Source organism: Penaeus japonicus, unplaced genomic scaffold (genome assembly GCF_977035675.1).
Source record: "Penaeus japonicus unplaced genomic scaffold, GWHDUDI00000001_assembly GWHDUDI00000005, whole genome shotgun sequence".
Lineage (NCBI taxonomy): Eukaryota > Metazoa > Arthropoda > Malacostraca > Decapoda > Penaeidae > Penaeus > Penaeus japonicus.
In genome coordinates, this window is record NW_028234407.1 from 10,102,514 (window position 1) to 10,120,013 (window position 17,500).

At 34.2% G+C, this 17,500-nt stretch overlaps 2 protein-coding genes across 20 annotated transcripts in view; both read right to left on the minus strand.

Annotated features, from left to right (window-relative positions):
• LOC122258042 (glutamine amidotransferase-like class 1 domain-containing protein 1) overlaps positions 1 to 7,659 on the minus strand; it is an 8,867-nt gene extending 1,208 nt beyond the window's left edge. Inside the window, exons 1-7 of the mRNA XM_043023725.2 lie at positions 7,351 to 7,659; positions 3,574 to 3,650; positions 2,970 to 3,075; positions 2,732 to 2,839; positions 2,509 to 2,606; positions 2,026 to 2,231; positions 1 to 1,803 (exon numbers count right to left, since the gene is read on the minus strand). The exon at positions 1 to 1,803 is cut by the window's left edge and continues 1,208 nt beyond it. Of these exons, the coding sequence (XP_042879659.1) occupies positions 1,785 to 1,803; positions 2,026 to 2,231; positions 2,509 to 2,606; positions 2,732 to 2,839; positions 2,970 to 3,075; positions 3,574 to 3,650; positions 7,351 to 7,396 (660 nt within the window). The 5' untranslated portion in view covers positions 7,397 to 7,659 and the 3' untranslated portion in view covers positions 1 to 1,784. The remainder of the gene's footprint in view (positions 1,804 to 2,025; positions 2,232 to 2,508; positions 2,607 to 2,731; positions 2,840 to 2,969; positions 3,076 to 3,573; positions 3,651 to 7,350) is intronic.
• Positions 7,660 to 10,047: 2,388 nt separating this feature from the next.
• The window catches only part of LOC122258043 (serine/threonine-protein phosphatase 2A 56 kDa regulatory subunit delta isoform), a 55,752-nt gene continuing 48,299 nt past the window's right edge, over positions 10,048 to 17,500 (minus strand). For all 19 annotated transcript variants that reach the window (XM_086536958.1, XM_043023733.2, XM_043023735.2 and 16 more), the window contains exon 13: positions 10,048 to 16,017. In XM_086536958.1, the coding sequence (XP_086393084.1) occupies positions 15,865 to 16,017 (153 nt within the window). In that variant the 3' untranslated portion in view covers positions 10,048 to 15,864. The remainder of the gene's footprint in view (positions 16,018 to 17,500) is intronic.

The window sequence follows — 17,500 nt, forward strand, 5'->3', positions numbered from 1 at the left end:
TCAAAATGAAGCTGTCTATAACTCTTGCATAATATATATTATTCACAATACAGTGCCAATTAAATATTTTGTTTCTTTTCAACAGAGGATTCATGAGAACAATCACTTTCAAGTAGGGATCAGGCATTTGTGAAAACATCAGCAATGCATCAGTGCTTAAAAAAAGAAAAGAAAAAATATAATTACTGATACAGGCTTTTAGTAAGTATAAAGTATGATTACTTAGCCTCAAAATAACCTCATTTTTGTATTGCTTTATAAATAATGATACTGCAATAGCACGTGAAACTGAAGAATATGATCCCACAAAAAACTTGTTTTAATTTGCCTTTTTACTCACCCTAAAAAAAAATGTGTTATTTCCTAAATAAACGTCTATCATTACACTAAAAATTGTTAGTTTTCTAGTGTAAGTTTTTTTCACCTATTAAAAGGTGAGGTAATATCTTTGGTGGCATTATGTTGTCTTTTTCCTGAAAGTCGATAGCTCTTTGTGCTTCAAAACCTAACACGGTAAACAAAGATTCCTAGAAACTTCTAAAAGAATAAGATGACTTTAAGAAATCTCTAAGCTAAACTTTGATGCATTATCCAATATCACATTAAAGCATATGGAAGAGGAATGATCAGTCATGTATGAAAAATGAACACTGATATTACCATCATACATTTTTTGAAAATCACAATAAACTCAGGTTATAGTCAATTAAAGTAACCGGAAATTAATTCATTCAGATGCAGCTATGTAGAATATGTAAATACATAAAAAACAATAATTTTATTTATATTTACTATTCATTGTGAAGTTACGGCAAAAACATCCGAAACTGTAAATTTTCCCAAGAATAGTGGAAAAAGTATCATTTGTGAAGTATGGAGTAACACTAGTACAAGTTTTAACCTTCAAATTTTCTATTCCATAAATACATAACACACAGACTGGCCTAATCAGCATTCATCAGAAAGACTGGTACACAAGCAATAATCTTGTATACAGTCACCTGTTGACTTTCTGAAAACGACAAATGTATTGTGCCAGCATTCCATAATAAAGTTGTTAAAACTAATATTTCTGGCAAAAGAATGAGAATACCATTTTATATATATAAAATCATATATATATATATATATATGAAAAAAAAAAACAATATATATGAAAAAAGTTTAAACACTCTTTACGAATATAAAAAAGCAGCAATATCCCCTTTCTTAAACAAACAAATAAGCCTTACCTTAAGTCATGACTCTCATTCATGAGGCAAAGGACAGGCAGGGGATAGTTGAGAAAATAACAATCAGCTGTTTACAAAATTATTTCTTCTTTTAGCGATTTTTTTTTTTTTATATAAATATTCATAAACCTGATTATAAACCAACAGTAGATTTTCATCAGTGTCCTTTAATTAAATGCTTGTTCAGATCTGAATCATAGAGGTAATACTGTATTATCATATGGATTCACAGATTTCCCATGGAAAATAAATCATCTTGAGGTAGAAGGCATTTCACTTCAAAAATCAAGAACCTTCTTCATTTCTCAAAAATCACTTAAAGCTTCTGTTTAAAAAATCACTTACCATTTCTGCAACTGTTTGTACAGAAATAGGAAGCCCATGAGGCAATTATACTTTCAAAAACTCATCAGATAACAATATTCAACAGCAGCTGAGCAGAGGACATTGATAACACAATATATAACTAATATAAATATTGCTACTTATAAAATACTACCCAGAAGTCTCACTGAAGATGCAGAGGATATTGTAGATAGTTTTCACTACTCTTCACTTTGCTTTACTTTGCCTGCAAAAAGAGATAAAAATTAGGCTTTAAATCATGTGAAACTACTCAAGCATATTACCATCAACTAGCCATCATTTATTGAAACATATAATTTAAAAAATCAAGAGTTTCTTCTGGTGTTTTTCAATGGTATTAATTTCTGAGGAAAATGCACCTATTTCTCATATCATACAGAAGTAAACCAAGAAAATTCTCTCGTAGACCTCTTGTTTGTCAGCTCACCTCTGGTTGGCCAGGAGTATCATGTTTTGAACAGCCGAGAGAGTAGACTGTGGGTTCTGACCTGTTACCACACCAGCATTAACCACAATGTGAACACTGGATGGCGCCCCTGTGGAAAATATTCCGGCTCTATCCAGTATGGCATCACCAGGGATCATGGGTAATGAGGAGAAATAGGAAGCTGCTGTTACCTCAGCCAAGGAAGACTGGAAGGAACACAAAAAGGTAACATTATATCAATGTACTACATTTGGGCTTAATCCAGAAAAAATACATAGCTTTTCAAATACATATAGTCCAATCCGACAGTAGAAAACTAAATTAAAAATTAATTTGATTATTGTGGTCTTTTCACTTTAACCTCTTCAACTTTTCCTCAATGAACATTTCCTAATTTTCACAGGTATCATATATACTTTACATGTGGAAAAATATTACTAAGACTAAAGTTTTCAAAAAATGATGAAAACCACAAATTCTTACCCCTGTTAAAGCTATATCTCTGAACACCCAGTGCTGAGAATCAGTTCTTACAGCTGATAACAATGCACAGACACCAAGACCAACAGCACACACTGGCTCTGTATCAAACAATAAACTCATTATATTCAAGTAACAATCTTTTGCAAACAGTATTTTTATACATCATATCTGAAGTACTTTTACTTTTCTAAAAAAAAAAAAAAATGATAACTACAACACTTACTGCGTTCTGAGAGACAATGGATAAGGATTCTGCCTAAAGTTTCACTAGCTGCTAGATCTTCAGTTGCACCTGGACTGTGTGGTACTACAATGCATGAATACTGGCCACCTGTAAAATATAGTCTTCATAAGTTTCTTTACATATAAGACAGGTACTAATTTTATTATAGTTGATAACTAAAATCCACATAATGGTTCTGAAATATAACTTTCTAGTATTGCCACCAACAAACATTTACCTTCTACATCTGCAAGTGACTTTGGTACCAACAGATTCTTTGCTGTGATGTCATTAAGCCAACGATTACTCTGGTCATCCTTGTCCACAAAGACTGGTGCTGCTGCCTGCATACAGAGACCATTTAAAATATTATACAACTCTATGATATATGCCTTAAACTCAACATTTTAATGAAAAGTTTATTTTGATCTAACCATAAAATTAGTATGAAATGATGTCATCAAATACTGCAATCTGCTGCTGACATCATAAGTGATTTCAAAAGATCCCTCCTACATCTGCATTATAATGGACAATGCAATGCTGAATAACTTTTACTGTAGATCATATCAGTAATGCAATATCATAAGGTGGAAGATAAAAAAGTCATTTTCACTTACAAAAATAGTCAACTTTTGGTTATTCTGCTACTACTACTTATTTACCTACGACAAAGATCAAACTGTGAATATTTTGCCTCTATCAAAACAATCAATCATATTGATACAGGTAGCAATGAAAAATAATCAAATGTGAATAACTTTCATACTGCATGAACTATTGTGAAAGGAAACATTTCAGTCTCACTAGTGACAAGAATCAAATTTCAAAAGGAACCTTACATCAGGAGTAGCTATTTGTATGCTAAAGGCTGACTGTGTCAACTTGTAGCATTGGAGGAAGGATGGAGCCGACACACCTGTAAGTAAATAAAATTTATCGGTGATGATGATAAGTACTTTCTTTGTTTACTGAAAATTTTCCAAGTATACAATAACCATTTTTTTAAAGAAATATATAATTTGCCTAATTTTCTGGGGATAACTCATGGCACACAATACCACAAAAATGTCTAGAGTGAAACTAAGCAAACTTCGGGAAAAAAATTGAACTTTCTGAGACCTAAAAATAAATTAAAAGTTGCTAAAAAAAATGGTGTTATATTAAGGCAAACTATAAATCAATTATATTTCCTTAATAGTATCCTTAACAAATATAAATCAAATACAATGCAATAACCTTATTTTGAAAGGAACATCAAATATCAGGAGTTTATAGAGGTTGACTTTCATTAGAAAAAGCCCCCTCAAAATATTCTAAGGGGGGATCAGAAGGCTCAGGCGAGGTCCTCATGACCAAAAGGTCTTAAAAATGCATATCTCTTAATGGCCAAAATTGGTATTTCAGCTTGAAAAATGTCAGTCTCTTTCAATCAAAATATATCACAATATTACCTTTTAATGAATTTTCATCAAATTTACCATATATCTTAAAAGGAAATTACTAGAAATTGTAAAATAAAACAATAATTACAATTAATTACCAAACCTTTTATCTATAGGTTTAGTTCAACTCATACTCTGGGATAACTTGAACATAAAAAAAACAGAAACTACAGTTGTAAAGGAAAAAATATCTTGATATTGCAGCAAAGCAAAATTTTAGTTCAGCTTATTGCAAAAATGAAATCTTAAATTCATATTTCTTAGTTATCAGACCTCAACAAATATGATATTACTGTTCACCTCTATCAAATTTGCTAATGCAAATCTGTAAAATATCTACTAGGGATTTTGTTCCTTCAAAGATGAATAAACAGATGGTTAACTTTAATTTGAAATATAATATAGCCACAGTAGGAATTATATAAAAGTTATGATGTTCCAAACTCTTCAGAAGAAAATACAAACATCACATTTATTTTGTTCCTAGCATGGCTTTTTAATTTATTTTTATTATTTTAACAGATGATTTTCCAAATCTTCCACCCAGTTACAACCTTATGACCTTATAAATATTTACCATGAGATATATATATATTAACAGTTCAGTATTTCACAAACTTACATTTAGTGAAACAGCATTTAAATTTTCATATCAATATTGAATATAAAAGCATTTGCTATTGCTGTCTTCTCTCCTACATTAGTTCAAAATATTCACTTGGACAAGAAATCAGTCCATATGGATCACTTGACAATATATAGGTACTTATCATATTTCCTTTTTTTTAAACATGTCAGACAATCAAATTATTTTTACTTTGTATCTATGCCTCAAGGCTCAATTTACATTTTTAAATACTAATGCTTATTAATGTCACAATTAAACTGGTCAATTTGTACTTTGTAACTTAACTGTGACTGCCATTGTACTTGAATAAGTCCATTCACCTACCAATGCCTTGTGTACCTTTTGCCAGTGTGGTAATAAGAAATTTTACGCTAGTTGTCAAGCATCATGTGTATTGTAGAATTTTTCATTTGTTAGTTAAAATACAACCTGGCAAATTAACAATATGCACTATTAACCCATTCCCGACGGGGGAATTCTAGCCTTGAATGTCCAAATGCCGGGGCGTTCGAATTATTAGGCCTAAATCAATTGAATGGCTGGCACAATACTGTGCCGCCCGGCTGGGGTTTGATGCGCTTGCGCGGTTCGGTGTACTACCCGTCGTCCTGGATTAACCCACTCTGGACGGGTGGTACAGTACTGTACCGCTCATTCAAAAGCCCAGTGGCCGGGCGGCACAGTGTTGTGCCAGCCATTCAATTGATTTAGGCCTAATAATTTGAACGCCCCAGCATTGTGACATTCAAGGCTAGAATTCCCCCGTCGTGGATGGGTTAAACTCTGCTCTGACATTTTCTCCCTGTGGAATATCTCAATGGAGAACCAGCAAGAGACAAGGAGCGCATACAGTGAGGTACAGTGACATATGACTAGATAATAAGGGAGCATCTTGTAGTTAGAGTAGGTAAATACAGCAAGAGAGATAACTGACAAAATAAAGGTGCACAATCTCCTATCTCAACCCATCCACGACGGGGGAATTCTAGCCTTGAATGTCCAAATCCCGGGGCGTTCGAATTATTAGGCCTAAATCAATTGAATGGCTGGCACAATACTGTGCCGCCCAGCCACTGGGCTTTTGAATGCGCGGTACAATACTGTACCACCCGTCCTGTGTGGGTTAACCCATTAGCAGTGGATGGCATGATATGCTGCAAAGGCAGAGTCGGTCATAGACGCGAATGGCACCGTGCCAGACAATGTAAACCAGCCATCCTACTGCATAAATATTTATTTAAAACCGCGACCAATGGGTTAAATTCGGAAGAAAAAATCTTCACAAAATGAAAGCTTTTCATGAAGGTGTTCTTCCAAAAACATCCTCTGTTCCATTCATGAAAAATAGGGTATTAGCTCATCTATAATTAATTTTATTTAGTTTTTATCTATCACAGGTAGTGTGAAGAATTACCTATATAAATATAACAATATCTTTATCCTTTACTCCTTGCCAATTTTGTTATAACATACACTTAAAATGCTATCAATCATAGATTTTCTTTATGCAGCATTAACTATTGTAATAATCATCCAGAATAAGACAAGATCAAGCAATACTATGGCCTGTGTTATGCACTCCAGCAAAGGCCAACAAAAAACAGTATATTTACGCAAGTAAAAGCTTGAATTACATTTCTGTTTCACGATCCCTTGCCACGTAGCTCTACAAGCTTGATCTTGCCAGAACATATATAGTGAATATTTTTCAAACCCCTGCCTGAGGACGGAGCAGAGGCCAAAGCAGCACTTGTTGCGTTGATCCGCACACTTTTATAATATATTATGTACAAAAAAAAGATTCTGGAATCGCAAAAATCTTTAAAAAATAATACAGTCAGGTATGAAAATTAATCTGTAAAAAACAGAGGTAAGCCCAAAATTATTAATAGTAGTTAGTGCATGTACGCATCAGGTGCTGCGACCTTGCCGTCTCCCACTGAATAACAAACTTCTACCATATACTGTATATTCTGGTGCGATAAAGCTTGCAGCAATTTACTATGTTAATAAAAGAGAAGTCTAAGCTCTACTTCACCAGAATGCTCATAGATCTTTTTTTTTCTTTGCTGGAGCGTAAAGTGAAAGCACCATGGCATCACTAGATGCTGTTCCATGCTAAACAATCACTATTGTTTTATGTTTTTTTAAGACACATCATTTTTTCTGTATCACAGATTCAGGTCATATAAAAGAAAACAGCAAGCTTTCAAGTAGCATTAATCTACAGCTTCCTACACCATATGTCCTGTTATTTTATCAAGCTATTAAAATACAGTGGGTCATAAGGTAAAGGTAGACAGACATAAGTATGTGAAAATAATTCACTGACACCGTCCACCATAAAAATGTTTGCTTGCTGGCTAGCTCCAAGTACAGCCACTGGTGCAGACATAATTTTTACAAATGTCACAAAACGAACACACCACAAACGAGGATAATACCACCACCACTACTACTAATCATCACTACAGCAACCTGTTATCCACACTATAACAAGACTACCAGCCAAGCAAATCATCACCAATCCAGCCAATAGCCATTACCAAGTCTCGATGCCGACAGCACAATCAAGCACTCCTGCTTCGCCATGTCCGCCCTGTGGCTCACGACAGGAGAGGGAAAAGAGGCAGGCAGGAGGAGGGAGCCAGAGGGGCGCGAGTGTCACTCTGCCTCGCCATTGTTTCTTATCTCAGGAGGCCGAGCTGCAGATTACACACTGTGGTGCCGCTCTTATGATGCTCGTCCGGGAAGACTGAGAGGGAATTTAGTCCATGGAATGCTTGGGAATGGCGTAATGCGAGGAATGAAGGAGCGATGGTGTGCGAGTTTGTGGATGGAGTCGCCCTCTCCCGAGATGCTACTGGTCGCTATAAATCGTGGTTTATGTTCCGGGTTTTAGGAAGTGTGTTATAATGACATTGGTATTGTTAGGACACCATATATAGAGTCCAAATGCCATTGTATATACTTGGTCGAATATATCTGTCAACTGTGTCTGTAAAACGAGGGTAACTAAAGTCAAGGGAATTCAGAATTGACATTTAGTTATTACTGTTTCTCTATACATACTATTTATTTATCTTTATTCTTATATTCATTAATTTATCTTTAATCTTATATTCATTCATTTATTCTTTATCATTCTCAGAGCATGAAGAATAAGAAGTACGTCATTGAGAAATACACAAATATGCGTTGGTCGCTCGAATGCACTTCTGTCAAATGAAGCGAAAACTCAGGCTTTGCCGGATTCCATTTCTAAAAGATCGCTGTTTTTTCTACTAGTAGGTGAGAGACGCAATAGATTAGATAATTTATGACAAGGCGCACTCATTATGTGTATGCACAACAACAATTGTTAGTGAAAAATGTGTGTGTGTGTGTGTGTGTGTGTGTGTGTGTGTGTGTGTGTGTGTGTGTGTGTGTGTGTGTGTGTGTGTGTGTGTGTGTGTGTGTGTGTGTGTGTGTGTTGTGTTGTGTGTGTGTGTGTGTGTGTGTTGTGTGTGTGTGTGTGTGTGTTGTGTTGTGTGTGTGTGTGTAGTATATGTGTGTGTGTGTGTAGTGTGTGTGTGTAGTATGTGTGTATGTATAGTATGTGTGTGTGTGTGTGTAGTGTGTCTGTGTAGTATGTGTGTTTGTGTGTGTGTGTGTGTGTGTAGTGTGTCTGTGTAGTATGTGTGTGTGTGTCTGTGTGTGTGTGTGTGTGTGTATGTGTAGTGTGTCTGTGTGTGTGCGTGTGCGTGTGCGTGTGCGTGTGTGCGTGTGTGTGTGTGTGGGGGGGGGGGTACATGTGAGTGAAGAACAAGGGTCAGAGGGACCCATCTTTAAATTATCATTTAACTTTGGGATGTGTTATTTTGAAACTATTTTTGTAAATATATTTACTATTTTTTGTAGTAAATGTTACCCTTACGATTGTCATTATTATTATTGATTTACTGTTTTCATCTTTGTTATTGGTATCATTTTTATTAAATATATTATTGCCACTATTTGTTTTTGTTATAGTTATCATGATAATGAAATGATTACTATTTGTCATCAGCATATCATTATCATCATTTTTATCATAGTTTTCAGTATTTATGTTATAGGTATCATCTTTCATTTTTCTTTTTTAGATCATCATTACTATCTTTAGAAGAAATGAAAAAAAAGGTCATTGTAGTATTAGTAGTACTAGTAGCCTTAGTGCAAGCAAGCCCAGCATAGCATTTGTTCTGCAAATCTGGCTTATCCTTGTCATTGGTAGTGTTACTATATATTTGTTCATTTAATTTCTAAATTTGACTTTTAAAGACGATTTTACCGTTTTTCTCTGATGTCCAACTTTTAGCATTATCTTCCTTTCCTCTTATTCGTATCTATTTTCGATGATGTGTATTGACTTGCATTTTCACTTTTATTTTTATATACGATTGTTATAATAATTTAGGATGTTACTTCAACAATTATTATCATTGTTAACAGTATTTTGGTGATCATCATTATTATTAACTGATAATTTTCTTCTATTCATCTTTTTCAGTATCATTACCATTTCTACTGCAAACCACAAAAGTAACCGTTTCCATTTAAGGAAGAAAAAAAAAAAGTCCACTGTATTGTTTACCTATAATGTATAGATTAATAAACTATTGCATTTTTTCATCTCCCTTTAAAAGTGATGTGCATGGCCTTGGTTGTCATCAATTTACATTACTTCCACTCCTATCAGGATTATATTAGTATGTTAAAATTTGCTAATTTTAGTCTCATTCTACTGACTAATCAGTCAACCAAGCTGATCTGATTGCAGTTGTTTCTTTTCTATTTTCTTGCATCCTATTATTAATCAGATTCATGTCTTTTCATTGGAGTAATTTCAGGATTCTCTTCATTATATGACTAAGGATATGGATTTTGCATGTGTTTATGTATAGGCTAACATACATACATAGCATTTTTAGTCTTCTTGCTCATTCTCTTAAAAGTGGTAACCAGTATCTTCAGTCTATTTCCATATTTACAGATAATTATAGTATCATCCAAGGGCTTGCACCTTCAGATATTTTGCTTATTATTTTTTCAGATTTTTGTACTGGTACTTACATATATTGTAGCCTTTTTGAAAGTACACAGTTCCTTGTACTATTATTTTACTTTCCATAGAAGACAAAGGTTCTTCATTAGACAACAGCATATTTCACTGCTTGTCATCAAATTTCTAAAGGGTTATTGCTAAAGTAAAACCAGGGGACTGCCATAGCAGATCATTTATTGTTAATATTCTATTTCCACATTTACACTTAAAAGATAAAGACAATTCTATAAACAAAAATTAAGGAAAATGAGTGACACAAATCAAACAAGTAATGATCTGACAGGTTGGTATGGCTTCTTTAATGATGATATACAGAACACAAGGGTGGAACACCAAATGGTAAGATGGTTAAGGTATGAAATAAGTTCTAAATGATGGATCGTCCTCTCATCGTGCTTCAATCAAGACCTGCTGGATGTTTAAATAATCATCTAATAACACTAAAGTGTTTCTTGGAACTTGAGAGGCTCCAAACCTTGAAGTTTCCGAAGTAAGCAATTAATAACACTGAAAAGCACAATACTGTGTCGATCCAAAATCGTCCAAACTTATTTCTTTTCCTTATCCACAACTTGGCATACAACACATTCATCAATGGCCTTCTAAGAACATAATGGTCAATTTTGCTTCAGCATACTTCAAAAGAGCTGTTTTGAGAAAAGAATATCTTAGGAAATTCTAGCACTCACTCCAGCAAACTGATTAGTGACCTTATCCACTATATTTTTTCCCTACTGCAAGAGTGCAACAGCCATAATTCCTGAAGGGTGATCAGTTTTCCTCAAGTTTAGTTTGTTAACCATTCCCTTGCCACTCTCACAAAGCATCACATTAGAGTAAGTTTACAATATTCCAAACAGCTTTCTTTTCGTCAACCAGCAAATAGGCACTGGGGAGGGGGAGAGAGCAATGATGTTATGATGAAAGAAAACTGTATTTGTTCAACAGCAAATTCTATTACCTGATTCTAGTAGTGAAATTCTCTGAAGAAAGAGATAGGGAGAAACTGGTATATAGGGTCAGGTAGCACATTGGACATTTCAGTGATATACAGGAAACCAAGACAATACATTGGTTGATGCAAATATGGAAGAAATGTTATGATTTGCAAGCTATCTCCTAAAATTGATGAACCCTAATAGAGGTAAATTGTTTTACTTATTTATGAATCAGAAAGTAACATTCAGTCCTCCACTTTACTTAAGTTCACTGCAATTTAAGTCGATTCCTCATGCGAAAGATAAAAATGACACCACAGCTCCTGGAATGTAATGCAATAAAAAATAAAAGACAAAAAATACAAGAAAAACTAGAGAAGACCCATGTAAGGCAAGAAGTCATAAGTCTTTCTAAAGGAATGCACTCCTCCACCTTCTCCTACCAGATATTGTGTCTGGCAGGGAAGGGATGTCAAACCCCAAGTTGCTTCCATTTAAGCATGTGAAATAATTAATGATACAAAACAATTTGATATCATATGGACGAAAAGAATCATTCTGACTCCACAACTATGCTCACCGATCTCAACGCATAGCAAATACTTATTTTCACACAGCAAGAATACACAGGTGTGTTGTACCGGATGTAATGTCACTGGGACTACTAAAGTCTGGGCGGCCATCATTGCAGGATTACAAAATGGTACCTGCAACTGCAATGACAGTTAATGTACAAACTTCAATTATTATGGACTTCTACCAAGGTCACAAAAGGCTTACCCCACTGTCATTTAATATTTAAAGTAAGCCAAAATCCCTAATTCTAGGTCACATTATACCTGGGGCATTTTGTGTTTTCATGAAGAAAAGACATTGAGCAGTTTCTCCTACTATCAAAATAGAAATGGTGGCTTAGAAGCAACTGAGTCATAGTCCATCCATGTAAGCAAAAATAATAAAAGCATTGACTGTGATATATTTTAACACTGCTTCAGACCCACCAAACAAAAGGTTATACATGTTTATGTCTTTACAAGGCTTATACACTTACTCATTTATCATGACTGCCAGTATAGCCTAATAATACATAGCGGCTTATCTACTGTTAGCCTTCTTATAATACAGAGAATCTGTTTGGAGAACACAACCTCTGGAAGCTGGATGATAGAATCTCCTGACTTGACACCTGTACAAGCATTGATGATATCTGGTCAACTATCAGGCTCTTTCATCCACCTATCTGGCAGATGGAGTACTCTCCAAGCAGACTTAATTATCATCTCACAGCATCTTGGGTTCCTAACACCTAGGGTGAGACAGCACCGAAATAAAACTTTAATGGGATGATGGAAAAGGTTGATTGCTTGTGGAACAGGGAAAGGTTCAGATGGTAAGAAATCAATTAATGTAAATGAGCATGCTAACTCTCTGCTCAGTACTACAAGAAACTATTAAAAGTAATCAACAGAGTTTGGCTTAGCTTATCATGAAATGATAACAAGCATTTGTTTATGTATTCCTGTGATAACCTAGGAGCAGTGAGAGATGAGGACTGAATGATGTGAGCCTGAGGTAGGATGAAATCATGATAGATGATTTTTTGAGAAGATATGGATGAGTGAAGCTGATGCAGAAAAATAAAGTTCATTAAATTAACAAAAGTGATGAAGTTTGTTTCTTACCTATACATCTTTTAAATGGGATGATGTTAAATTTATGTCATTTGCACAATTATGTATGCAATATGAACTCTTGCATGATATGGAGAGAGAGAGAAATGAAAAGAATCATGGTTTAGCAGAGTGCTTAAACTTGCAGGGTTCTCATGACTGGTGTTCATTGTACATAGATATTTTCACAGTACATTAGTGCCTCTTTCCTGATTCAAATGGCTGAAGCCAAATCAAGGAAATGGAAATGAGGCATCAAAAACTGAGAGGACCCCTGTTTTTTGTACCCCTGTAATGTCACCTTAACCTCTTCCACCAACTTCTCTGTTACCTGCTCTGCTAGGGTGAGCAGAATAAAGGGGCCACCAAGTGTTTAGCAGAAGAGTCTCACAGAGACAGTCATTTCCCTCTCATACTGCATTTGTGTATTCTGCACAATGGAACAATTTAAGGAAAAGGAAAAGGAGCAAGAGCAGGAGCAACTGTTCACACACTTGCTAAGGCTCGGATTTCTATTTCATGGATTTGAGTTCTACACTACAAATTTGGTAAAATGTGTTAGATGGCAACAAAGGTGAGTGAAAAGTAGGGATGAGACAGGCTAGGCTGGGTGGTATGGAGATTTTCAAGCTCAAAGGCAATGAAGATACATAGAGGAAAATTGCACTGGAGGATAATGAAAGCCAAGAGAAAGAGAAATGTAACAACTGGGCCTACCAACAGCACAGATAAATTAAAATAAAACATGGGATACAACAGTGGGAAAAGGAGTCCAATAGTAATTTGCAGGGTAGAAAGGGTCAACGTGGGAGGACTGTGGTGTTACAGGAGTGGGAGGGGGAATCTACCAAAGGATCTTGTCAATATATCACTGGATTATGTATTACAACAAAGCCCTTTGGTGATGTGATCTACTCAACTGAGCCCAAATGTAAGAAATCTAACAAGTCTCTTACCTTCTATTGAAGCAAAATAAGCCTCTTAGAAAGACTACAAGTTACAGATTTTAACATATGTATGATGCTCAGATATCACTACCTCTCATAGATAGGGCTCTTGCTACTAGTTACAAAACATACATGCAGACATTCATGTGATGGTGAAATTGGCCTCGCTGTACTTACTATATACCCTGCAGAGCATGGAATCTTATAAGGATCAATTTATGGCAATTTCATTGACATATCTAAACCAGCAATAGGTTGGGGAATTGGAAGTAATATTCCTAAAATATGGTACAACATAATCTTGCAATAAACTCTGGTTATAACTATCTGAATATAGTAACACAACATATTCCACATGGGGGACTAACACTATCTGTTAAAATGTTTATTACCTACACTTTATTCCTTAAATCATTGCAGTACTATCTATACCAAGTTATTTAGAGTTCATCTAGGGCATTTGTTAGAATTAGACTCCCATTAAATGTTTTCTGATGCAAGTTATTAGCAACCATTTACCATCCTGCTCTTTCACGTAACTCTTTATGTTTTCTATGACACAAAAAAATACCCCTCTAACAAGGGATTCCTTTTGAAAGTCTTTTGGTCTGAACAGAATATGTTAGCAGACAACCATAATAATGACTACCCTATGGTCTATGCCACTCCTATCGTCACAGGTATAAGTCGACAAGGAGATTCACCATCACTCTTTATACTCCCTCTGTGATAAGGGATGAGCATATGGGCATGCCTATTTTATAACAAATGGGTAATCACAACCTCTCAGACAAAAGGTAAACAGACAAAAAAATTTAGAAAAAATCACAGTAATGACTCAATCTCTGAAGAAAAAAATTCAGACAAGGCAAACATTCCCTACAACCTATGCAGATCAACAAATTATAGGAAATATCAACATGACCGGAATTTGGAAATTTATGCCTCTCATTCCTTTCATTTCTCACCATCACCTATATACATATATACTATATTGCTGAAATCTTGGTATAAAATGAGATGCTAAATAAGCCCGGGTGGGAATATTTGAACTCTTGGTTTACCTGTTTGATGCATCGAATGCTATGCTTGCCTCCCATTCACAACAAATAATCTCACTTACACAGCTAACACCACAGTCAACTTATAAACAACACCTATAAGAATGGGAAGAGTAAAAGTTTCTTGATATGGCCCATAGCTGCATAGAAGGTATAATTCATCTGTTACATTTAAGTAGATTCACACCTAAACTTCACACTTTATAGCATGCAAACTTCCCCATATGATGGCAAACAGACATGCCCACAGACCAAAGTTGTTTTCAATGCACTGGTTGTGTAAATGCCAAAATCAGATGACTGCAGTTATACTTGCATGATGCCCTACTGCATCAATTTATCAAATCTTAGGGTTGATCATTTGCTATAATATGACCTGCACTGGTTCAAATAAACTTCCACTTTTTTCTTCAAACATGGAAGTCTAAAACATCCGTTAAGCTTTACAACGCCACATATTTGGATGGTCAAACCATATATCAAATAATTTCTAAGGTATTACCAAGTCCTGACAGGATTATTTACCTGAAATCTCTTTTTAAAATATCATAAAATCTATCACTGTCCATCATCACATTGGAATAGATATGATTCACAATTTCATGGACATAAAAGAAAGAAAGAAAAAAAAAAAGAAAGTACTGTGAGTTATGAGTAGGGTACAACCTATTTCATAAATTCCCATGACGCTTTTCTATTTCTCAAACATCTGGCATAGACAACTGACTTTAAGTTAGTTTTAAAACAAAAATAAAATTAATCACAATGAAGCTCATTAAATATTCCCCTTTGGCTTACGATACGGGAGCAAAAAGTCAGTCCATTCTTCATTTATTTATATACCTAAACAATCTACTATTCCATTAGAAGGGTTTCCTAAATCATTTATTAATTACATTTCCTTCACAATATCAGGCAAGTAAACAAAAATTTGACAAAACAAATAATAAAAATAAATAAATGAATAAAAATATGATAGGAAAGAAAAATAACATGAATAAGAATAATAAAAGATAAACATCCTGAGTTGCGATGGATTTTTCCAAGTCCTGATAGGATATTTCGGCACCATTTTCAAACCTGGCCAACGTGCAAGGCGGCTCAGAGCCCTAATGGAGAATGGCCTCGTAAAAGTGCCATCATAATAATCATCCACAATGATTCTTTACTTCCCCCTACATATTTTTTTTTTTTAAGATTTTTAATTTTTTTTTATTTCTCATTTATTGTATATTACTGAAATCTTTGTAATTACTTCATTCTGCTTTTCTCTATTCTTCTCCATTTTTTTTTTTTTTTTAATATCCTTCTTTATCTTTGAATAACTATCTCTTTTAGAGAAAGGAGATCATCAGCATCTAACTGGTGGTGGCTGCTAACTCTGGGGACGTTGTGAGATAATCATCAGCTCGCTTGTGGTCACTCAGTGCCTTGATTGTGTACTGATCATGGGGTAGCTCACTCTTCCTTCGCAGTAAAGGTTTTTCCTTATTGCGCACCTTTTTCACCTGCTGTTGAGAAAGAGAGAGATAATCTTTTTTAAATACTTGTGTACATGTTAAGAATATAATAATGGATGTGAGTGAAATTCTCTTCTAACTTTTTTTCTCTTCTTTTCTTTTTTTCTTGGTTATCAGAAATTATTATAATAAAGGATAATGAACAAAGGAAATACAGAAGTAATGAAATGTGCTGGAAAAAATAATAAAAATAAAAATATCAGTAGTTATAATACTAATAATATTAATAAACATGCTCATAATATCATAACAAATAAATGAGAGCAATAATAATAAGGAAAATAATTATAATAATAAGAGTAATAGCATCCATAATAATAATAATAATAATAATAATAATAATAATAATAATAAAAATAATTTCTATTATCATTTTCATCAGAACAATAACAATAATACTAGCAACAATAATATGGTTACAACTGTAATTGCAACAATAATGATCTTACGAGTAATAAAATAAAACTATAAAAATTATAAATATTTCATTCAATACTTTAAATACTATTTCACTAATAATAAATAATAATATGAGGTATCTTTACCATTATCATCATAATCATTCATAATTTGAAACTATGCCTACACTAATAATAAAAAATAAATCAATAAAATAAAATAATATTAATAAAATTAATAACAACAACAAAAATAATAATGCCAATATCATCAGTTATAATACAGCAAAAGTAATGACAATGATAATAATTATTACTGCTATTATCATTAGTATTAACCAATTACGGACAGGTTGCTACATGATGTCATGTGCGTTTTTGACCATATGCAACGCTTGTAAGGTGCCACTGCCTTTTTGGCTGATTTGTGGAGTGGCACTAAATAGTGAAAAGATGGTAAAGTGTATATAGTTCCCCTTTCCTTTCAACTTAGGTCCTCTTAAAATCTTCAGTACTCTAATGTATAAATGTGCAAGAGTTGGGTGGGAAAGCCAGTTGCGAAGAACATCTCCACCAAACCTACTGAGTGGCAGCTCCACATGAATTATATAGGTCTGTCCAAAATAGGTTAACATTACTAACTACTATCATTGGTAATAATATCATTTTTATCACTATCATCAGTAATAATTACTGTTTTTAAGGTTGTTAACAAATATTCAAGTAAGTACCAACTTTCTCATATCAATAGAAAAACAACATTATGTAACTGTAACAATGGCATTACTAGTAAACATAAAAAAGGAAAGAAAAAGAAATATAGCCAAAGTTACCCATAAAATATACTACATACTAAAACAGCAACAAAAAAACAGATGATAATAATGGTGATGTAGTAAACCAGATGATTATGATAATGATGATGACGATGAAAATATGACATTAGTGGTATTAACCCATTGCATACGGGTGTCAAGACATCATGTCAGCATTGATTAGGCCTAAGAGACAGGTGTCAATGCATACATGATGTGACATCAGGATCTGCTCACAGATGAAGCGCGCACAAAGTCATA